Source organism: Stenella coeruleoalba (genome assembly GCF_951394435.1).
Source record: "Stenella coeruleoalba genome assembly, chromosome: 11".
Taxonomy (NCBI): domain Eukaryota; kingdom Metazoa; phylum Chordata; class Mammalia; order Artiodactyla; family Delphinidae; genus Stenella; species Stenella coeruleoalba.
Window position 1 is genome coordinate 22,718,455 of NC_137157.1, and position 24,889 is coordinate 22,743,343.

Sequence of the window (24,889 nt, forward strand, 5' to 3'; positions counted from 1 at the left end):
TGAACTTGACAAGAAAACTGTAGTGGAAAAAACCCCAAGTGGAAGAATCAGTCTGCTAAAAATCAGTAATGAGGAAATCACATTCAATTCCACATCCCAATTCATCCCAGAAATACAGGGCATTAGGAGCTCCTCATCGACACATTCAGGACAATAGTAAAACTTGTAAAATACAAAACAAGCCATATTTAGAGGAGTCTCACAGCTTGACTCTGACCCACACAGCAGATGAGAAGAAATTACCACACGCCATAGACAATTTATTCCCAGATCTCTGCTTCCTGAGTTTGGATTCCACCTTGACACTATAAAGCAGCTTACAGATTTTTGAAAATGAAAAGGACCTTACAGGTGAAGAAAGTGAGGTTCAGAGAAGTGATGCTATTTACTCAACATCACAGAACTGGCTGACGATAAAGCTTGAACTTGTACCTTGGTCTCCTCAGTGAACAGTCACTATTCCCTCTACTACATCAAGTTGAGCTTTGCAGCTTTAGAACTTGTTAAACTCCATCCTACCCTGTCAATCTGTCTCAAGCTCTTGCTACATTTCACACCTTTCATGTGCGTGCTCCCTCTATTTCCCTCTCCTCTTCTCTATTCCATTTCTCTCTTCACTCTAGTTCCATTCCATTATCTCATCTCATTCTCTCACATGTTCTTGCCCCCTGTCTTCCAGTTACTAACAGGAGAGGAATGAGGTAAAGCAAGGTATCACCTTGTTTAATTCTAAATACTAGCATATGTGAGCCTCAGCTCAAGACCCACATATCTATAAAACTGATACCTACTGATCATCTGTTATATACTATACAATTACGCATGATCAAGTCCAAAAACAAACAAGAAAAATTTTGAATTGAGAGTTCAATCAAAACACTTTTTCCAACTATTTTCTAAAAAATACTCACTTGCAGACGTTTTATGTCATCAACTGCAAGAACCATCACTTCATTTTCTTGAAACACAACATCTATTTCTTGCTTTAACGCTACAGCAGAGTTCTTACATACTTTCTTTGTCTCCCAGAGCTGATTAAGAAATTAAAATACTAAAGTAAGATAACTGCATTCTCTGAAATAATGCAAAGACAAGTCTTAGTCTTAAAAACAATATACAATCATACCTCACTCTCCAAATGCCTATAATGCTAGAAAATTTTCAATTAGATTATAATTCAACAATAAAAATTTATTAATTACATAGTATAGGAAGAAGCAGTTATTATTAAGAGTAATGAATGCTAGAATCAAAATACCTTAGTAGGAATTCTAGTTCTACTGAAAGTTGTGACTTTGGGCAGATTACTTAACCTGGTGCTGCTCAAAGATAAGGACCTCCTGCTGTTTCTCACTGCTTGATACCAAGATAAGGAGCAAATCAGCTATATCACTAAACACACTGTTAACAGTATGCTTATGATACAGTTGATTTTTTTAAACAAGACTTTCTTGATGAAGGAAGCAGTGCATTGATTTACATTCTGGCTCAACCTTATTGAGACTGGCACTTTAAACAGCACTGACTTAACCTTTCTGTGACTGTTTCCTCAGCCGCAAAAAAGGATTGCTATGAGAATTAGCAAATTAACACAGGCACAGTACTTTGCCCAATGTCTGGCATACAGTAAATACTAAACAAATTTTAGCTAAACACAAATTTGTACAAAACACTGTATTAGATGCTACAGGGACAAACCAGGGTCTCCGGCCTCAAAGAGCTTATAATTTAAGATGTGTGAACAAGTCTGAGGGGCAGTGAAGCATTAGTGGTAAAGAGTTTTAAAATAACTCTGTGCTGGGAGATCAGCTGGGTGCTTTGTGACCACCTAGAGGGGTGGGATAGGGAGGGTGGGAGAGAGACACAAGAGGGAGGGGATATGGGGATATAAGCATACATATAGCTGATTCACTTTGTTATACAGCAGGAACTAACACACCACTGTAAAGCAACTATACTCCAATAAAGATGTTAAAAAGAAAACTCTGTGCTTAAATTTAAGGCACAATTTGATAAGTACCATAAGAAAATGACACACAGTCACATAGCATTAAAGGAGAAAGACATTTCCCCAAATGGAATACTAGGAAAGGCTTCACTGAAAGCTTGAGGGGACTTGTAGGGCTGTTAGGTTTTCGACAAGGAAAGATACAGAGAAGTAGGTTATTCCAAATGTCAGAAAACACATAGGGCTCCCCTGGTGGCGCAGTGGTTGGGAATCCGCCTGCCAATGCAGGGGACATGGGTTCGAGCCCTGGTCCAGGAGGATCCCACATGCCGCGGAGCGCTGAGCCTGCGCTCTGGAGCCCGCAAGCCACAGCTCCTGAAGCCTGAACACCTGGAGGCTGTGCTCTGCAAAAAAGAAGCCACCGCAATGAGAAGCCCGTGCACTGCAACGAAGAGCAGCCCCTGCTCACCACAACTAGAGAAAGCCCCTGCACAACAACAAAGACCCAACGCAGCCAAAAATAAATAAATAAAATATTTTTTAAATACCTTTAAAAAAATACATAAGCAAAAGTACAGAAGCAGGGAAGTACAGGGTGTTTGGGGAAATGTGAGCAATTCAGTGTAGGTTACTTGTAGGAATAAAACAGAAGACAGACTGGTAGAGAATAGGCTGTACTGTAGAGAAGTTTAATGGCAGACTTCGGAGTACGTATTTGTTGGGTTGGCCAAAAGGTTCAGTTTTTTCCGTAAGATGGCTCTAGTAGCACTTAGGTGTCTTTAACTTCATTCGAAACAATTTTATTAGACTATATGTGACAACTGCCATATCAGCATGCATTTAAAAAAAAAGACTTATCAAAATTGGTGAATTTTTGTGTAGCTATTTTAATATTGAAGATGGAAGAAAAAAGCAACATTTTGGGCATATTATGCTTTATCATTTCAAAAAAGGTAAAAACGCAACCAAGGGCTTCCCTGGTGGTGCAGTGGTTGAGAATCTACCTGCCAATGCAGGGGACACAGGTTCGAGCCCTCGTCCAGAAAGATCCCACATTCCGCGGAGCAACTAAGCCCATGCACCACAACTACTGAACCTGTGCTCTAGAGCCTGTGAGCCACAACTACTGAGCCCGTGTGCTGCAACTACTGAAGTCCATGTGCCTAGAGCCCACGCTCCGCAACAAGAGAAGCCACCACAATGAGAAGCCCATGCACCACAACGAAGAGTAGCTCCTGCTCACCGCAATTAGAGAAAGCCCGTGCACAGCAAGGAAGACCCAACACAGCCAAAAATAAATAAATTAAATTAATTTATTTTAAAAAAAAAGAACGCAACTGAAACACAAAAGAAAAGATTTGTGCAGTGTATGGAGGAGGTGCTGTGACAGACCAAACATGTCAAAAATGGTTTGCGAAGTTTCGTGTTGGAGATTTCTTGCTGCATGATGCTCCACAGTCGGGTACACCAGTTGAAGTTGATAACGATCAAATCGAGATATTAATTGACAACAACCAACGTTATACCATGCAGGAGATAGCCGACATACTCAAAATATCCAAATCAAGCGTTGAAAATCACCTGCACCAGCTTGAATATGTTCACTGCTTTAATGTTTGGGTTCCATATAAGTGAAAAAAACCTTCTTGATCATATTTCCACATGCAATTCTCTACTGAAACATTCCGTTTGGGACGAAGTGAGAGAGTAGCATTGACATATATACACTACCAAATGTAAAATAGATAGCTAGTGAGAAGCAGCTGCATTGCACAGGGAGATCAGCTCTGTGCTTTGTGACCACCTAGAGCGGTGGAATAGGGAGGGTGGGAGGGAGACGCAAGAGGGAGGGGATATGGGGATATATGTATACGTATAGCTGATTCACTTTGTTATACAGCAGAAACTAACACAACATTGTAAAGCAATTATACTCCAATAAAGATGTTAATTAATTAATTAATAAAGCAAATTGTGACAGGCAATGAAAAGTGGATACTGTACAATAACGTGAAACAGAAGAGATCGTGGGGCAAATGAAATGAACCGTCAACAACCACACCAAAGGCTGGTCTTCATCCAAAGAAGGTGATGTTGCATATATGGTGGGACTGGAAGGGAGTTCTCTATTATGAGCTCCTTCCGGAAAACCAAACGATTAATTCCAAGAATTACTGCTCCCAATTAGACCAAATCAAAGCAGCACTCAACGGAAAGCGTCCAGACTTAGTCAACAGAAAACACATAATCTTCCATCAGGATAATGCAAGACCACATGTTTCTTTGATGACCAGGCAAACACTGTTACAGCTTGGCTGGAAAGTTCTGATTCATCTGCGTATTCACCAGATGTTGCACCTTCGGATTTCCATTTACTTAGGTCTTTACAAAATTCTCTTAATGGAAAAAATTTCAATTCCCTGGAAGACTGTAAAAGGCACCTGGAACAGTTCTCTGCTCAAAAAGATAAAAAGTTTTGGGAAGATGCAATTATGAAGTTGCCTGGAAAAATGGCAGAAGGTAGTGGAACGAAAGGGTGAATAAGTTGTTCAACAAAGTTCTTGATGAAAATGAAAAATGTGTCTTATTTTTACTCAAAAACCAAAGGCACTTTTTGGCCAACCCAATACTTCGGTAGACAAGGGAGCTACTATCTGTTTTGAGCAAAAATGACATGACTGGGGGCTTCCCTGGCAGTACAGGGGTTAAGACTCTATGCTTCCACTGCAGGGGGCACGGGTTCGATCCCTGGTTAGGGAACTAAGCTCCTGCAAGCCACTTGGCAAAAAAAAAAAAAAAATTACATGACTGTATTGTACATGAGGAATATACCTTGCAAGCAGCATGTAAAAAACCAAGAAAGAAAAGACTTGTAGCAGAGGCTAATACAAGAAAGGCAACAGCTAATGAGCACCTAAACTTGAAGTGGAAAAGTAGAAAGAAATGATAGAAAATGGAAAGGTATCAATAGAATCCATTAGAATTGGCAAGTAATTGGATGTGGGAATTCACGGTAATGGAAAGAGTCAAAAGTTACTCTGAGGACTCAAATATAATATATTTAAATTAACCAAAATACAGTTTAATCATTGGACTTCTCCAGCACCTGGACCATGGTAACACTCAATTAACATGTACCGAATGAATGAGACTGCTATAGTCCACATAATAGCTCTTTTCAAGGATAAATATGAAACCAGCAGTTTCCTGTTTTACTTCCCTCAATACTTCCCATCAATTTCTTAACTAGGAGATTTAGCTTACCATCATTAAATGTCTAAAATGAAAATCTCAATATATCTCACCCTGATTGTCTGGTCATCAGAAGACGTCAAAAATGATGATCCATCAGGAGAAAACATCACACAATGGACCCAACTTAAATGTCCTCTACAATCAGCTACTTTTAAAGATGAGTCCATATTCCACAACTACAGAATAAACACAACAAATAGGAAATCACATTCATAAGCATTTTGAATATATCAAGAATATTAAAAATAGCAAGAATGATCCAGCAATTCCACTTCCATGAATATAGCCCAAAAATACACTAGCAAAAATACAAAATAACTTGTGTGGATTATTCACTGCATTGTTATTTTTAACAGCAAAAAACTGGAAACAACTCAAATGACCATCAATAGGGAACTAACTGAATAAACTGCATTAATCACAAAATGGGATAATATGCAATCTTAAGAAAGTAATGAGAAAAACACCCTGATAACGACTAGTCTCTGGGATATGTTGTTTACACCAAAAAAGCAAAGAATGGTATATACATTTCTGCAGAAGGGTATATATGTTTCTCTCTCTCTCTCTCTCTCTCTCGCTCTCTCTCTCTCTCTCTCTCTGTGTATATATATATATATATATATATATATATATATATGCAAGCTATACTAAATGAGATAAAAAATGTGACTCTAGAGATGTGATATATATATAGATGGATATATAAGGCTATATATTATACACATAGATATCTGTTTATACATGCAAAAAGAAACATTAGGATGTTAAGACAAAAACGGTTACCTTCAGAAGGTAGGGAGGGAGAGTGGCAGGGAAGGGATAGGGATGAAAGTCAGACTTCCCTGAATAAAATTTATTATAAAGCTTTGATTTGGAGTCATACAAACGTTTTATCCATTTTTTAAAAATCAATCTAGAAAAATAATAGGATGAACATAAGTGGTTTCCATATTTTACTTTCCACTGTCATCTAATCCTCATTTCAAATGACTGCAAAACCCTAAAACAAATGAATGTGCTAATTGTACATGTATATACTTCTCCTGTTATTCATGCTTATTACAAATTGTCAATGTCTATCACTAGCCTGGCTGTATTTTGTCCTGAGTTCTGCTGCAAATTACTCAAATATATTCCAGTCTAATGAAGTACCATATGTGCCTGAGTTCCTCTCATTACATTCTGAATTACAGACCTACTTTATGATTTCAGAACTAGCATGGACAAAACAAGTACTTCATCACATGCCCAGTAGTTTTCAATCAGTGAGTTCTATGGTTACCAATTCGTTATGTGAAATTTTCTCTGCCTTATCTCTGGAGTCCAATCTGGGACATACAGAGCTAAAGGCCAGAAATGAAAGTGGTTCCACAACTGAAAATTCTCCCTTGAAAATCCTTCTTTCTCTTCCCTTCTTGCTCTCTCTCATTTCTTTGTCACTCACAGCCTCCAAAACTAAGTCCCTATATTTCAAGAAGAAAGACAATGTTTCCAGGAGATTTTTAAGAATAGCAAGGGGTAAGGATTTTAGAAGTGACAGGAAAGGCCACAAGAAGGGCTGCTCCTCCACTCCTCCTAAAATCCAGACAAAACCCAGGAAGGGGAAATTTCCAAGCATGCCTACCTTGAGGATCTACGGGTAAGGTGTGAGATCTCCTAGTAGCTCTGAATCTTTCGATTCAAGACCTCTGCTGAAGAGAACACTGCCCACAGCACCTACTCACTCCCATTGCTGCAAACAGGACTGGAGCTCGTTCACTCTCATTGCCTCTGCTTCCAATGGGAAGATTCTCACAGGGAAGTTATTCAGTGTTAGTTGCACTGCTGTACTCAGAATTAGGAGGAGCTTACAGAGCTTATCCACTCACTCTCATCTTGCTTGTATCTCCATGCTGAAGGGCTATATAGCTCAGCCACTCTCCAGCCATACCTTCATGTATAGGGCAAGGTTGGTGAACTCACTAAAAAATCACTGAAACAGGCTCAGAACACTGAAGAAGTGCTTGCCATTGTCAAGCTTCCTTTGAAGGTAGCCTGTGAACCAAATGAATTTCCCTATTTTCCAAATAAAGGCCCAAACCCATCTTCTTGGACTGTAATCACAAGGGGCTTCAAATTACTTGGTGGTAAGATAAACTCAAGGAATGAGTAGTAACAAAGCTTGGAAAAACTAATCCATCTATGGAGAAAAAATATCAGGGAATTCATTGCTTTTGAAAAAATTAATACAGCAACTCACTGGGTAGAATTCTTCTAGGTATAGACACTGAGTATAAAATCCATCAGGTTAAGGGCAAAATTATAAATATAAACAAGAAATCATTTTATTCATTAGTGCTTAGCAATGAAAATTCTAGGTTAACCAATTCTAATTTTAACTTCCATCTTACCTTTCTCAATGATCTAAGAAATGTGAACTGGACTCATTTCTCATCATTTCTTTTACAGAAGAGTCTGTACCCATATTTAAGAGATGCCATGTTTCTGCCTAGGAAACCAATGGTCATGCCATTGTTTCCCCAGACCTTGGCACATACTGACTGTTCGATAAATGCCTGGTGAATGATGCTGTCTGTCATTCTCTGTTTACTGTCAAACCAATTCTTCAATCACTGCTAAAGTATTAAAGCTGTTAATGCGGCTTAATATCCTAAAGCTAAAGGTCATTATGCTAATGATGAAAACACTCTATAATATCTCAAGCAAACATCCTCAGCAGTTAATGGTTTAAGCAACCCATTCTTTGTCATCCTTGTACCTCTGAAGACCCAGACTTCACAGAGTAAATTCAACTACTCACCTCCACGCAGTACTGGGGCAAAGCCACCACTGCCAGATGGTTATGGGGGGAGAAGTCACAGTACTGGACAGTGCTATGATGGCCTGTGTGGATTTCTGCCAACAGGCCACTAGTGTGAATGTCAAACAGCTGTCAACATAAAATAGAGAGATATCTATAAAAGTAAATATGTTAAAAGATAAGCTATACCCAAAGTGAATCTAAATTTATTTCTAAAAGAATACCCTCCCATTTCAAACATAGAGTATAAGTCCTAAAAAAAATACTACAATTACTGATAATTGGCAAAATTATTAACTCATTAAAAAGATATAAATTAATATACATATACTTTTTAAATACTGCTTATCCTGAAACATGTTTCCTATAAAGGAAAACTTATCACAGATGATCGTGCTAGCCTAGGGAGAAATAAAACCTTTGTGAATACATGAATGGACTAGCCAAATTAATATACAGAACAGTTCTCCCTAATGCTCATTTATTAAAAGAGAAAATGCCTACTCATAAATGAAGATGATCAAAATAATATAGGGCAGAGGCTTACTAAAATGAAATTAGTTCAATCATTTCTATTTCTCTTCAGAGCCTAAATTACTCCATTATCAATCATTTTCCCATCTTTGAACCAAAAAAAGCTATTTTTGAGTAATTCATTTCAATTTTTGAAAGATGTTTACATGATGAATATACTCTTCCAAAGTTTTTGCCAAATGATAAAAACGTTTATACCAATATACAGTATAACGATTTAAGGCCAAGCCATAGTCTTCAGGAAGGAAAAAAAAAAGTTTCCAGTGGAAGCCATGAAAATGTTTTGTGAATGCATAGCCCTGTGAGCACACATAGACGATAAGCAGCATGGCATCAGGGGCCAACAATAAATGAAAGGAAATCATACTTAAAATGCTTCCCAGGACAAGTTGTTCTTAAAAATTAGTGGCTGACAGTCATAGAGGAAACTTGGCAAGTACAGAATAGGCAGCTGTCCCAATTATTGGGTAGCAAAAAGACCTAATAATAGGAGTGGGCTAATAACACAAGAGAATTGGAAAGAAATAGAGGAAAAGAATAAAGAGACCAAAGAGTAAGAACTGGAATCTATATGTAGTTAAGGGTAATCTTAGGGTAGCTTTATTTTAGCATGGTAAAATAAAGAGTTGGCCTATAGATTTTTGAAACAGGAAAGCACTTCACACAATATAAAATTATTTTCCTCTCTCACTGGACAGATAATTTTAAACATTCAAATTTTGCTCAACACCATTAGTCATTAGGGGAATGCAAACCAAACCATAACTTTACACCTAATATGACAGTTATAATTTTTAATAATGAAAAAAAGCAAGTGTTGGCAGGATGTAAAGAAATTGGAATCCTTGTACACTACTAGTGGGAACAGAAAATGGTATAGCCACTATGGAAAGGTCTGGTGGTTCCTCAAAAAGCCCAGTATAAAATTACCATACGACCCAGAAATTCTACTCCTAGGTATATACACAGAAGAACTGAAAGCAGGGACTCAAACAGATACTTGTACACTAGTTCTTGTGGCATTATTCACAACAGCCAAAAGGTGAAAACAACCCAACAACAGATGAATGGATAAACAAAATACAGTATATCCATATAAGATTATTACTCAGCCATAAAAAGAAATGAAGTTCTAACACATGCTACAACATGAATGAACCTTGAAAACGTTATGCTAAATGAAATGAGCCATACCCAAAAGGATCAATATTGTACGACTCCACTTATATGAAATATCTAGAAAAGGCAAAGTCATAGTTTAGATTAGAGGTACCAGGGGCTGAAGAGAGAGAATAGGGAGTTACTGCTTATTGGTTACAGTGTTTCTGTTTGGGACAATGAAAAAATTTTGTAAAAGTAGTGATATCTGCACAAGACTGTGAATGTAATTAATGCCACTGAATTGTGTATTTTAAAATGGTTAAAATGGCAAATTTTACAAATCTTCACATCTTGTAAATGTAGTGGTTCCTTTCTGTTCTTACAGACTTTAACATACTTAAAGACAAAAGGAGATATTTTTCTTTGGTTTCCTGTTAAAGGGGTAAAAACCTATAAGCAACCAAGATCCAAGCGTCATAACTACTAGATCAATAATAATAATATAAATGGCCCCTCAGTTTTTATACAAGTATATATATATTTTTTTCGATTTATTTTATTAATTTATTTATTTTTGGCTGCACTGGGTCTTGGTTGCTGTGCGCAGGCTTTCTCTAGTTGCGGTGCGCAGGCTTCTCATTGTGATGGCTTCTCTTGTTACAGAGCATGGGCTCTAGGTGCGCAGGCTTCGGTAGTTGTGGCGCACAGGCTTCAGCAGTTGTGGATCGCGGGCTCTAGAGTGCAGGCTCAGTCCGTGTGGCGCACGGGCTTAGTTGCTCCGCAGCATGTGGGATCTTCCTGGAGCAGGGCTCAAACCCGTGTACCCTGCATTGGCGGGTGGATTCTTAACCACTGTGCCACCAGGGAAGGCCCCAACTATATGCATATTTCAACTGTGTTCTTTAAAACTGTAATCTCTTGGGTGGGGGAAATAGGGAGAGGTTGATAAAAGGATACAAACTTTTAGTTATAAGATAAATAAGGTCTGAGGATCTAATGTATAAAATGGTGACTATAGTTGATAACATTGCATAGTATAAGAGAGTAGAACTTAAATGTTTTCAACAAAAAAAAAAGAAAGAAAAAGAAAAAAGGCAAATACATGAGCTGACACGTGTTAATTGGTTTGATGGGAGGAATCTCTTCACAGTATACGTTTATCAAATCATCACGTTATACACTTTAAATATTTTATAATATGTCGATTATACCACAATAAAGCTTAAAATAAAACAGAATAAACTTGTAATATCTCTTATTTAAGTCTTTAAAATTACCATCAGAATGGAATGGCACTGTGCCCTAAATTAGAATACCCAGCTCTCCTAATCACTGTGTAACTTTGGATACATTATTTGGCTTCTCTGAACCTCAGCTGCCTCATTATTATCATAGGGCTATTGCAATCTGCTGTGCCCTTTGTATATTTATATCAAAAGAAATTACACGTAAGAGCACTGTGAATACTACAAATGTAAACTATCACTTGAATTGAATAAAGAAGAAACATTTCTTTGCCATTTACCTTTCTTTGCATATCTTCCTCATTTACTTCATAGAAATTTCACAAACTTCTTCAGTTGTTGATAAGTATTTCTCTCAGTCACCAAATCATAAAATTTTACAGCTAAGAAATAACTTCGAAAATCACCTAAACCAATGTATTTCAAATGGGGGAAAGGGGGGAGAGTAATGCAGAAAGCATTCCATCCATATTTTAGATAAATTTGAGAAACACTGGTTAAACAACATAAATTGTTTCTTTATTGTAGGACTCCGGAGTCCTTAAATATGTTTGTACACACTGAAGTACCTCTAATAGCGGAAAGTAATACATAACATTTCCCAAACCCGTGACCATGGAGACCCTTCCTCACAAGGCCTATGGACATTCCCTGAAGCATAGTTCTGAGAACTATGGGAGGTTAGAGCATCTGCCCAAACTCGTTCAGCTATACTTTATATCAATAAACAGTATAAAATGCAAAAATCAATTAGATGTTTCAATTTTCTTTAAATTAGACTAAATTTGGCTTTTTAATTTTGGCTTTTTAAAATACTGGTACTTACAAAGACTTTATTTTTTGCTGCCACCATTATCCTAGCACCATCAGCAGACCATGAACAGCATTTCACTATCACTTCCATATCCTCATGAGGCTCCTCTGAATTTAGGAAGAACTGCTTCACATTAATGCTCTTCCTCTCGTTTGCTGATTTCACATCCCAAAGCTTCAATTTACAAAAATAAAAAAAGTTTAAGTTTGTTTTGATCTCAAATCACACCTCTAGAATTCCACCTGGCCTAAATGTCACACAAATTATTCAGTTCATCTAATGACTTATTTTTAATTATGCATAACTTTTCATAAGGCTTTTAAATTAAGTATTCCAGTTTCATTCAGCACCTTCCTAAAAAGAAAAAACTTAAGAGCACTGCCCAAAATGCAGAATGTAAAACTACACAAAATGTTAAAAGAGCCTTGCACGGTGTGGAGGAGGCTAAAGATCAGGTGTTGACAGCAAGAATGAGCGTGGAAGAAAGAAGAGACTCACGACTTGCCACGGCTGCCCTCTGCTGGGCCAGGCATGAGGTTTGCTTCACATGCACAGCACAGACACTACACACAGGCACCCCCCCCCCCCCCAAGCTGAGTTATAACCTAGCAGAGCATCAGAGACATAAGGAAGTCCCTGAAAATAGAAAACAAAAATATGCCGAAAGGAAGCAAGCCACCTTGTGTGCTTGGTGGGGTCAGACAGGGCTCTAAAACAACTGGATCCTGAGGAATGGGATACGAAAGACTAAACCTCACTCGCTAACAGAGCCACCTGAGCAGCCCAAATGACAAAGGTCTTCAAGAAGATCCATCTTCACTCCCCTGGGCCTTGAGCAGTGTCCCAGTTCCACAGAATGATAATGGCTGCCATTCACAGACCAAGGGTTGGCCAAGGAAAAGGATTTAAAAACAAAAAAAGCTGCTTCTCAGGCTTTAACTCAGCTTCCAAAGCACAGCTCCCAGGGTAAAACCCGATTTGACTGGCCAGGCACACGTTTACATCTCTCTTGAGTTTAAAGATTATGTACACTAGAAATACAGCCAAAACCAAAACCCTTCCCCTTGCAATAACTATAGGTAAACTGGATGAACCAAAAGAGACATCTAAAGTAGTTAGCCCTCCTTGACACTGAAGAGAGAAAATCTGAACATCAGTGCCAGAAGCTTCAGTCACATCAGTCAGATTATATGAGAAATCACACTCTGTTTCCCTCTTAATACGAAAAACAAAGCAATCATTGCCTGGATTTAAGAAAGAAAAAGAAAACTAACACAACCCAATTTCACTACATCTATCTAAACTACATCTTCTGCATGTGAACCTGACCTTAGCCACTATCCAAGGAGTGATGAAATTCCACATACTGAGGGACCAAGTACATACCAGCATTTCATTTTGAGCAAGTCACTGCACTGTATCCGAGGCCCATGTGAACCCTGGTCCTTGTGTGGTTCAAATGCCAATTTTTAAATAAAACTCACATTTTGAAACAGTTTATCATCAAGGCCTGAAAAACACATGCTTACCAACATGATATGCTATAAAACACTCAGAAGATTACAGAGCCATTTGGGACAGGAAATAATTTTATGGTTCTTCATCCTCTCGGAAAATAAAAGCTTTACAAGACTTTGACCTTGAAATGCTCTTATCCAGAATCATTTTGCAAGACCTCTGCTTAGTAAACGTCACTGTATCAGTGTGAACCAGCCAACGATACTGGCTTAACAGTAAAAGCTGCCACAAACACGGCAGTTCTTACCAAGAGTGCAGCAATGTCTGTCCCCTGCTGTTAGTGCTCTACAGTCACATTCTGATACCCATACCTGAAATCAAAATCCTGTCCCTGAAGACTTTTAACTTGTTTTTCTTTTGAGTTTTGAGAAGTCTTAATTCAATTTGAAGGGACACAGCAAAGGTTTATCATCTTGAACACATTTATTAACCACGATGCTAGTCACTTCGAGATTATATAAGTGAATCAGATATAGACACTACTCTCAAGGAGTTTATAGGCCAGTAAAGGAGGTAAGACAAACATATAAATGACTCTAACACAAGATATGCCAGATGTGTCATTTGAGAGGAAAAGATACAGCACAGTGGGAATGCTTTACCAGAGCCATGGGCTTGAGGAAACACTTTTTGCAGAGGGGGCCACCTCACTCTCCTCCCAGAAGATCAGCCTACTTTATACCAACTTAAGATGGACTTAAGATGGATTTCAATACCAAAAAATACCAGAGAGTCTAGGCTAAGGGGTCACCATAAGCTAAAGAACAAAATGGAAAAGCACAGACAATGAAAAGCGAGAACAAGTGCAGTCTGGGTGCAGCAGCAGGAGCCTGCACACTCCCCCACAGAGCCACTGCCTGCTCTGAGCCCCCTCCACATACTTTTACCATTTTCATGGTTTGCCTATTCACTTACCTTTCTCCCTAGCTAGACCCTGAACAACTTCAAGCCAGGAACTATACTTTTTTTTTTTTTAAGTATTTAAAAACCAAATGCCTAGGGCTTCCCTGGTGGCACAGTGTTTGAGAGTCCGCCTGCCGATGCAGGGGACACGGGTTCGTGCCCCAGTCTGGGAAGATCCCACATGCCGCGGAGCGGCTGGGCCCGTGAGCAACGGCCGCTGGGCCTGCGCGTCCGGAGTCTGTGCTCCGCAACGGGAGAGGCCACAACAGTGAGAGGTCCGCGTACCGCAAAAAAAAAAAAAAAAAAAAAAAAAAAAAACCAGATGCCTAGTACAGAATCTGGCACATAGTAAGTACTCAATAAATGATCAATAAATACATTTTAAGTGAAAAGACAAATTATTCCCATGTTTCAAGCACAGGTGAGTAGAGACAATAGCGTTACTGAAAGAAACAGGGTTCTGAAGATAGAACACATACATTCATCTCCACACCCTCCCAAAACCCACGTAAAACAACAGTAAAGAGAATTTTTCTCTCTAGGCATAATTCACAAAGTAAAGGAGAATGGAGGAAGATATTAGAGCGACAAAACTATAAAGGCTAGAAAGAAAAAAGACAAGTGATAAGGGGACTCCTTAAAATTGAATCCTGAGCTCACAGTGGAGAAAGCCAAGAAGTAGCCCAATTCACACCAGAGAACCCCCAAAAGGCTCAGGAAGTGTTGGGCCTAGCACCTTCCAGTAAAGATGGAGCTAACACAGGAGGAATCATCGAAAGTCCCTTGAAATCCCTTCCCCTACTCTGCCATCCAGATTGCCCTACTCTGGCTGAAGAAAAGAGGGTTAATCTACACCCAACACAGTTGAGAGCAGGGTCACCATTCTGAAAATAGGGAATTTAAGAGAAAGTCTATATTCCAAGTGTTGACATCTCTGCCTAGATATCTTCGTAGAACTTGCCAGCCAGACTTATACCCTACAGGAAGGGGACTGAAGATTTTTCTCTGAATACCCCACCAGATCAAGACAAAAGATTTAAAGAGTCTGACATTAGGAGTTCACCATCAAAAAATGACAGCCAGATAACACTACAGGGAAACCCACTATAAATAAGTTCACAATTTCCTATCAGTTTTTTGGTGCTGCACTCTTTAAATGTGTTTGTTTGTTTGTCTGTTTCTTATTATTTATTTTTGGCTGTGTTGGGTCTTCATTGTTGTGCACAGTCTTTCTCTAGTTGCAGCGAGCGGGGGCTACTCTTCATTGTGGTACACGGGCTTCTCATTGTGGTGGCTGCCCTTTGTGGCAGAGCACCACCAGCTCTAGGGCATGTGGGCTTCAGTAGCTGTGGTACACGGGCTCAGTAGTTGTGGCTCATGGGCTCTAGAGCGCAAGCTCAGTAGTTATGGCACACACGCTTAGTTGCTCTGCAGCATGTGGAATCTTCCTGGACCAGGGCTCGAACTCGTGTTGCCTGCACTGGCAGGAGGATTCTTAACCACTGCGCCACCAGGGAAGTCCCAGTGCTGCACTCTTTAAGCATGAGCACATATCCAAGGATCAGGCAAGTAAGATATAGCTCTCAAGTGCAGACAGAAACCAAAACCAACAAACAGAAGAAATAGCAACTATAAAAGAATATGAAAACTTAAAAAAAAACTATTACTAATACCCACAAAAATATAAAAGGTATTGCACCCACGAAAAAAGAATATTAAAAAAGAAACTGATCATAAGAATGGGTACACTTAAAAATATGATAGCAGAAATTAAAAACACAATAGAAGGAGTGAAAAATAAAGCTAAATAAATCTTCCAAAAAGTAGGACAAATGGATGAAGAAAAGAGAAAAATAAGAAAACATCCCTAATAGACATTCTAGAAAGAGAAACTAGAGAAGAATAAGTCAAATAATTAAAGGAAACCTCCAGAACTGAAGGACATGAATTTCCAAATTGAAAGAGGCTATCGAGTGCCAAGCACAATAAATGAAGACAAACCCACACCAAGGCACATTATCATTAATTTTTTAAAATACTGGGAATAAAAAAAGATCTTAAAAGTTTCAAGACAGGAAAATAGATCACATACGAATCAGAATGGCATCAAACATCTCAAGAGAAACTTTGGAAGCTAGAAGACAAGAGAGCAAGCAATGTCTCCAAAATTCTAAGGAAAAATTACTTTCTTCTGTATGCAGTCAAAAATATAAATTAATGGGTTTCCTTGGTGGCGCAGTGGTTGAGAATCCACCTGCTGATGCAGGGGACACGGGTTCGTGCCCTGGTCCAGGAAGATCTCACATGCCGCGGAGCAGCTGGGCCCATGAGCCATGGCCGCTGAGCCTGCGCGCCCAGAGCCTGTGCTCCGCAATGGGAGAGGCCACAACAGTGAGAGGCCCACGTACCGAAAAAAAAAAAAAAATATATATATATATATATATATACATATAAATTAAGTATGAAGCTAGAAGAAAGACACTTTTAGACAGACAAGTTCTCAAAACTTTACCTCCCAGAGATTCTTTCTTAGAAAGCTAGAGGAGATTTTCCACCAAGCGGAGAGGGTAAACCAAGAAATTCAGGAAACAAGGGTTTCAACTCAAGAAAAAAGCAAAAGGAACTCCCAAGATGGCAGCTGAACACTGGGAATAGTACCACCAATCATAATGGAGCAAGGTAGAACCCTCTAAGGAAGTTATTTCTAAGAAGAGAAAATGTCAAATCAAATACCTGATACATTTAAATTATTTAAGAAAGAACTTAGGCAAGGGATAGTTTGAAGGTGAATTAGTGGTATGCACATTTAAAAAATAATAGGGGGACTTCCCTGGTGGTCCAGTGGGAAGATTCCACGCTCCCAATGTAGGGGGCCAGAGTTCAATCCCTGGTTGGGGAACTAGATCCCGCATGCCTGTCGCAATTAAGAGTTCGCATGCACAACAAATAAGTCCGTGTGCTGCAACTAAGACCTGGCTCAACCAAAATAAATAAATTTAAATAAATAAATGTCAACCTTTGGGCTTCCCTGGTGGTGCAGTGGTTAAGAATCCGCCTGCCAATGTAGGGGACACGGGTTCGAGCCCTGGTCCGGGAAGATCTCACATGCCACGGAGCAACTAAGCCCACGAGCCACAACTCCTGAGCCTGTGCTCTAGAGCCCGCAAGCCACAACTACTGAAGCCCGCACCCAGAGCCCGTGCTCCACAACAAGAGAAGCCACTGCGGTGAGAAGTCGGCACTTCACAACAAAGAGTAGCCCCCGCTGGCCGCAACTAGAGAAAGCCTGTGTGCAGCAATGAAGACCCAATGCAGCCAAAAATAAATAAATAATAAATAAATTTTAAAAATTAAAAAATAAATGTCAACCTTTAAAAAAAAATTAAACAAATGAAAAAAACAAAGCTTCACTGTTAAATATACAACATCTTTAATCCCAAAGAAAACAAAGTGTTGTACAGGAAAGGGGGAAAAAATCAACATATACTACATGGCCCAACTGTGATCAGTCACAATGATGTAAAAATCCTAAACACTGATCTAATCAAAATCCTGAAACATATAGGAAGTTTGGGGAAGAAAAAATGAAGAGTTCAGTTTGGAGCACAGTAAGTTTGAGGTCCGGCATATTATCTAAGTGACAGCAGTGAGCAGGCAGTTAAAGATGCAGGACACAGCACATAAGAGAAATGAGGGCTGGAGAGAACACATCTGAAAGTCACTCACAGAAGGGAGAAGAACTGAAGCCACAAGACCAGCTGAACTGGGACGGAAGAAAGGTGATGGAGGTAGGTAGTCAAGATTAGAATCTTGAGGAAACAGCTATATTTTAATGGGCAGGAAAAAGAGTTAAAGAAGAGGTTAGAGACACAGAAAGAGAAAGAAGAAAACATTCATGTCAAACGAGTAGAGTTTCAAAAAGGAAACAGAAGGGGGTGTAATACAACCAAAAGAATAAGGACTGGATAAAGAAAAATACCGGATTCCACACTCATCCAAAGAGCATTAGATTTTACAACAAAAAGAACGAAAACAAAATAAAACTGGATTTTACTCTTCAAGGGAAGACAGGACCAGGCTAAAAAAGGGTTAAGTAATGAATAAGTAGTCAGAAGGTTGAGGCAAGTATAGGTGACTTAAGAAGTCTAGTCATAAAGGTCTAATCAAAAAGAAAAACTGAATGACTCTTTCAGAGGATAACACAATCAAGGAAGAATCAAAGGTTTTTCACTTTTTGCTTGTATAATGCTTAGGAAGGGCCAAGAACATCTGTAGGCTGTGGGAAAGGATTCAAAAGAGAAAAAAAACTAAAGATGCAACATCGAGAGGAAATAACCAATGAGGCAAGGTCTCAGGGGAAGAAGGAAAAAAAGGAACAGTAGGCACAAGCAGAGGACTTCCTGGGCACTGAGATGAGAAAAAAAAGGAGAGTAGAGACTTCTTATGGCAATTTTTGAGAGGACTCATGGCAGGGAGCTCTTGGGTGGTGTCAACCTTCTGAATAGGTATGAGGTAAGGTTATCTCCATAGAATGAAAGAGATACAGTGACATTGTTAGGGGCTTAAGAACAGCAGAAAAGGTTTGGAACAGGCACTATGGTGAATTCAGTTCGGGAAACAAATGGCAGCAAAGAAGGCCCAGTAGAGTTACACAGCTCAAACTTGTAGAACAGATAAATGGCCTGGTTTCACAACTTTCTTCAACATTAAGCAAACTAATAATAATGGAATCTTCCCAGAACTTGCATTAGCAATGGAGATAAGGTAAAAGGAGAACCTTCCTTGAGATATAAAATGCCTTCTGAAGTCATTAACTTAGTAAAAACCAAGAAATAACAAGCTCATAGGACTAGAAGAATCTTTCAGAAGAGGGTTGCCTTCACTGAGCCTCCTCTGATATGGTCATCCCAAAGAAGAGACAGATATTTGATATTTGTAGAGAATATGTCATAGAGGCCAGATCCATTTGGCTGAATATTCTAAGAATGCTCCAACATCTACTAGATGTCAGGAAATTATATCAAGTAGAATTCTACCCATAAAATTCCTATAACAAATTTATAAGTGGAAATCAGAAGACCAAGCAGCTTCCATCTATCGATATATATAGATACAGGTATATAGTAGATATGTATATATTTGTTCTCAGAACCAGATGGATGGATGTCATAAGAGAACACCTTCTGAAGAAGGCTTTGCATTTATTTTTTAAATTTATAAAGTTTTGAGGGTCATTAAAAACTACAGACAAGTGAATTGGAGGCCAAAAAAATTCCAAAAAAGACTAATGAAACATATATAGGGACAGTAGCTGAAATAAGCCCCCAAAATTATCTTGCCCAGAAGTGACAATTAATGTACTGGACAGGATCAGAGGTAGCAGAATGATGGAAAGTGAAGAGCCTTAGAGGTGTGCCTGATGAGCCTGGGTTTACCACAGTTTAGAATTTGGTACATATGTGTTCCAGCTAAAAACGGCAAGATGAAAACAGAGGTAGAGAGTTAATCTAGCATCTACATATTGGGATAAGGAAGGATGAGGAGTATATCTTAGAAGGCTGCTATCACACATGAGGGTGTAACAGCATAAACCAGAGCAAACGCTACAGAATGGGAGGGGAAAAGGTAGACCAAGAGATGAGGAAGTCAAAGATGGATTGGATTTAACACCAAAGAAAGGAGAATCAATAAACAGGAGACCAGAATGACAGGAGAGAGGAATAAGAAAGTGGCATAGGGGGCTTCCCTGGTGGCGCAGTGGTTGAGAGTCCACCTGCCGATGCAGGGAACACGGGTTCGTGCCCCGGTCCGGAAAGATCCCACATGCCGCAGAGCGGCTGGGCCCGTGAGCCATGGCCACTGAGCCTGCGCGTCCAGAGCCTGTGCTCCGCAACAGGAGAGGCCCGCGTACTGCCAAAAAAAAAAAAAGAAAAGAAAAGAAAATGGCATGGGTTCTTATTGAGAAGTAAGGTGGAGATTTAAGGAAGAAGAATTCAGTTTTTTTAAAGACTATAAATTTCAGGAGGCTGGATAAGCTTTTTTCCCTAGCTCTGAGTTTTCCCCCATAAGATTTCACAAAAACAGGAATACAGGAACATAAAAGGCAGAATAAATGAATGATAAATAAAAGCAGGACCTTTACAAATTTGATCCCATAGATCTCAAAAGATTTTATGAAACCATAAACGAAATACATGCTTAAAAATTAAGAATTAAAATTATATGAACTTTAAAGCATAAGGTAGTAAACCATTAATAAGCAATCATTATGACAACCAATTACAGTTATATTAAATATGCTCCTGGAAGTTGAAGGAAGACGCTTTCTGTAGAAATGTGAAAAACAGAAACCTCTTTCCGTAAAACAATAAAATTATTTACAACCCATTTTAACAATGAACAAAAGCATACCTTTAATGTTCCATCAGCTGAACAACTAGCCAAAAGCTTATCATCTGGTGAAAATCTGCAGTGATTGACTGAATTTGTATGGCCAAACATGGTATTTCGACATTCTTTTTGATTCAGAGCCCAGAGCTATTTGAGAAAGATAAAAAGATAACTGAAAAACTAGCACTGAATGGGGAAAAGTTAGAAATCATGTGAAGTTCTTCCTTCCCTCCCAATTAAGCTTTTTCAGTTACAGGAAGCGTTCCATTCACAGTTTGACAAAGGTGTCAAACACAAAGGTGAACTTGTGATTAACAAGTAATGGGGCAGTCCTTAGATCAGCACCTAAATCTACTAAGGGACTTGAAGGTTTATCTAGGCTTCAGTCTGAGCACTAAACTAGCTAAACAATTACTGCCTATTTTAACAAAGTAGTTTGAAATCATTATTATTTTACTCAGTTGTATAACAAGTAATATGTAAAATAAACTGCCCAATTTTTTTAGATGCTAAGTTATCCAACTCTAAAAATAGTCATTTCTAAGATTTCCCTATGCAAACCTAGAGTCTACTAACTAGGATAAAATCTATTAACACTCTTAAAAAATGACTCAAAAATACAAAGACTGCAAAGATAGATATAAATACATTTGACGGGAAATATAAGGGATTAGAAGAGCAAGTTAAACCACCCTTCCTGGAAACAATCAACCAAATGAGAAGGTGGGACATTCCACAGGATAAATGACTCAATTTTTCTAACAAATCAATGGCATAAAAAAAGAGATAGACGGGAAGGGGAACATTTAAAGAATAAAAGATTTAAGAGACATATCAACCAAATGCCACTTGAAGTTTGGATTCTGACTCCAATTAATATATGGTAGAAAGATATGCTTTGAGACTAATAAGGAAAAAAGAACATGGATGAGGTATATTATGAAATTACTGTTTATTATGTTAGGTATGATAATGGCATGGTATTTATGTTTTAGACCTCAGAGATTCATGCTTAAGTATTCTGGGTGAAATGATATGTTACCTGGGATTTGCTATAAAATGCTCTAATCCAAAAAAATGGGAGGTGGTGGGGGAATAAAATACAACTGGCAAATGTTGACAATTGTTGGAGCTAGACGATGGACACCACGAGAGTTACTATTCTCTCTCCTTTGGGGTATGTTTGAAAAGTATAAAAAATGTAAATAAAATGGGCAAGGGGGATTTATGCAAATTAGATTAAACACAGAAGAAATCATTTACCTCCCAAAATTAATCTTAATAAAAATCCTTTGGAAATGATCAGTGAGTTAAGTCCTGTTCTTTATGTCCAACTCCATCCCTAGCTTCTTTTATCCCAGTCCCAGATAAACCCCATTCTGCAGATAATGCAAATTACATGCGAGCAGCATCAAATTTACATCTTTTCATTGGCTTCTCTCAGTTCAAAAAGCACAAGAAGGGCTTCCCTGGAGGCGCAGTAGTTAAGAATCCGCCTGCCAATGCAGGGGACACGGGTTCAAGCCCTGGTCCAGGAAGATCCCACATGCCACACAGCAACTAAGCCTGTGCGCCACAACTACTGAGCCTGGGCTCTAGAGCCCGCAAGCCACAACTATCGAGCCCATGCGCCGCAACTACTGAAGCCCACACGCCTAGAGCCTGTGCTCCGCAAGGAGAGAAGCCACCGCAATGAGAAGCCCGCACATGCACCAAAAAGCAGACCCGCCCTCTGCAACTAGATAAAGCCCGTGCACAGCAACAAAGACCCAACGCAGCCAAAATTTAAAAAAAAAAAAGCACAAGAAGTGCGACTTCCCTGGTGGCACAGTAGTTAAAAATCCATCTGCCAATGTTGGGGACACGGGTTCAAGCCCTGGTCCTAGAAGATCCCACATGCCGCGAAGCAAATAAACCTGTACACCACAACTACTGAGCCTGCACTCTAGAGCCCACGAGCCACAAATACTGAAGCCCACGCACCCTAGAGCCCGTGCTCTGCAACAAGAGAAGCCACCGCAATGAGAAGTCCGCACACCTCAATGAAGAGTAGCCCCTGCTCACCGCAACTGGAGAAAGCCCATGCACAGCAACAAAGACCCAACGCAGCCAAAGAAATAAATTTTTTTTTTAAAAACAAGAACTTAAAGTTTATAAAAATAAGAGAATAGAACCCTTGCATAGGACATAGGATCCAGGACTTGAAAGAATACAATAAAATCAGATTTTTTTAAAAAAAAAAAAGCACAAGAAGTAAGTCCTAATAGTCCTCATGGAAATGCAAGTGTGGAATGACCGGTCTTAAAGTAAAACTTGTCCTTATTCAAAACTGTTGACCAGGTTTCCCTGGTGGTACAGTGGTTAAGAATCCGCCTGCCAATGCAGGGGGCACAGGTTCAAGCCCTGGTCCGGGAAGATCCCACATGCCGCGAAGCAACTAAGCCTGTGTGCCACAACTACTGAGCTTGCACTCTAGAGCCCACGAGCCACAACTACTGAGCCTGCGTGCCACAACTACTGAAGCCCGTACGCCTAGAGCCCGTGCTCCGCAACAAGAGAAGCCACCACAATGAGAAGCCCACACACTGCAATGAAGAGTAGCCCCCACATGCAGCAACGAAAACCCAACACAGCCAAAAATAAATAAATAAAATAAATAAATTTATCTTAAAAAAATTATCAAACATATGTGGAACGAATATCTATTTCTGGTTTTAGTTTGGTTTAAATTTTTTTCTTTTCCTATCAGTACATTTTTTCCCTCCTCTTTCTGATAACAGACCCTCTCTTTCGAATCTTGAATCAAGCCCCAGTCATAATTCAAGTGGAGCTGACCTCACCTATTTGTCCCATTTCTACATGGCTAAAACCTGTGACCCCTGGCCAATTGAAGGATTCCATCCTACTGACCGCTAGGGTTATTCTGAAATGCGCATGTAACCCAAACCATGTCAACTAGAGTTTTCTCTATGGGAAAACTATGGGACCTGGGAAAGAGCGAGTTTCCCTTCTTCTGTGATTATGAGCTGTAATATCCATGTAAGCCTGGAGCTAAGGATAGCCAAATCTGCTACACAGAAAGAGTATGCCTGAATCAACAAAAAGGGAAACAGAGTTTAGAGATGGAGGGGGGGGGTTAGAGCCTGAGAACGTATTTTAGGCATCTGGAATCAGCTATGCCTGAAGTCACACTCCTTCTAGACTTTTCAGTTACAAGAGCCAATAATAGATTTGTTGTTGTTGTTGCTTAAGCTAATATGAAAGTTTCTACCCCTGCAACCAAAAGATCCCTGATTAATACAATATATGAAAAAAAAGGAGATGTTGTGATGTATCTATCAAATTTATCTACATAATTCTCATTATCCACACTTACTTTGAGGAAGCAGTCATTTGAACCAGTGGCTAAGAGCAGGTGATTACTATTGTTGGTGAAGTGGCAGCAATTGACTTGCTCTGAGTGCTCGTCATAGGTATGTACTAGTTCCCCAGACACAGAATTCCAAACCTAAAGAGAATAGAGAAAATAAAATTTACAAGTACCCCTTATTTTCAAAGAGAAAACAGAGAGGCAAAGCAAATGTGAGCTGTTTTGAAGATTTTCCCAGACATGATACTAATGAATACCTCTCCCTTCCCTAAATTATGTCAGCATTTTGCCAGAATGTTATTTTTTTTAATTACCTGCAAGTCTACCTGCAAGTAATGTAAAACATTACATTTTTCAAGGGTAAGATTTCACATGTTCATATGACTTGACAGCAGGCAGAAAAGTGCTATAAAAGGGACGGAATAATGGACTTCAGATCAGAAAAATTAATCAGAGCCAATCTAAGACCTGGCTCTACCACTTATAAGTTGTGTGTCCCTAGTCAAGTCCTTAATTTACCTGCATTTCAGTTCCCCCCTTTGTAAAATGGGGATACCTGTACCCATCTTACACAATGCATGGTGTCAAATGACAAAGAATTTGGTAAGTGTTCTGCTGACTTCAAGGTACTAATAAATAAGTAAAGGCAAATGGCTCAGTGAAAAAAAATAAAGACTTTAGATTCTGAGGGAAACCTAGCTTTCAACCCTGGTGCCATCAGGCATTAGTTAATATGAGCCTGGGCAAATGACTTCATCTCTGAACCTGTTTCCTCATCTCTAAAATGGGATCAACACTTACTTTGCAATTGTAGTGAGAAATTGATAATGTAATATAAGAAAGTGTGTAGTATAAAGCCTCATGCAGTGTTCTCAGTAAAAAGTAATCATTTTCCTAGTTACTATGTAAGTAGTCTGTTTCATCACACAAACAAAAGAAATAAATTACCTAATGAATTTTCACTGGGCTTTTGGACTTTTAGAGATACTAATGTCCCTCCCATAGCATT

General features: G+C 39.1%; 1 protein-coding gene across 4 annotated transcripts in view; it reads right to left on the reverse strand.

Moving 5' to 3' along the window:
* APAF1 (apoptotic peptidase activating factor 1) overlaps positions 1–24,889 on the reverse strand; it is a 91,615-nt gene that overhangs the window by 26,890 nt on the left and 39,836 nt on the right. For 3 of the 4 annotated variants that reach the window (XM_079937808.1, XM_079937806.1, XM_079937809.1), the window contains 6 exons: positions 23,887–24,018; positions 20,532–20,657; positions 11,712–11,873; positions 8,007–8,135; positions 5,254–5,379; positions 912–1,031 (listed from right to left, as the gene is read on the reverse strand). In XM_079937808.1, the coding sequence (XP_079793934.1) occupies positions 912–1,031; positions 5,254–5,379; positions 8,007–8,135; positions 11,712–11,873; positions 20,532–20,657; positions 23,887–24,018 (795 nt within the window). The remainder of the gene's footprint in view (positions 1–911; positions 1,032–5,253; positions 5,380–8,006; positions 8,136–11,711; positions 11,874–20,531; positions 20,658–23,886; positions 24,019–24,889) is intronic. The other variant, XM_079937807.1, reaches the window with a different exon arrangement.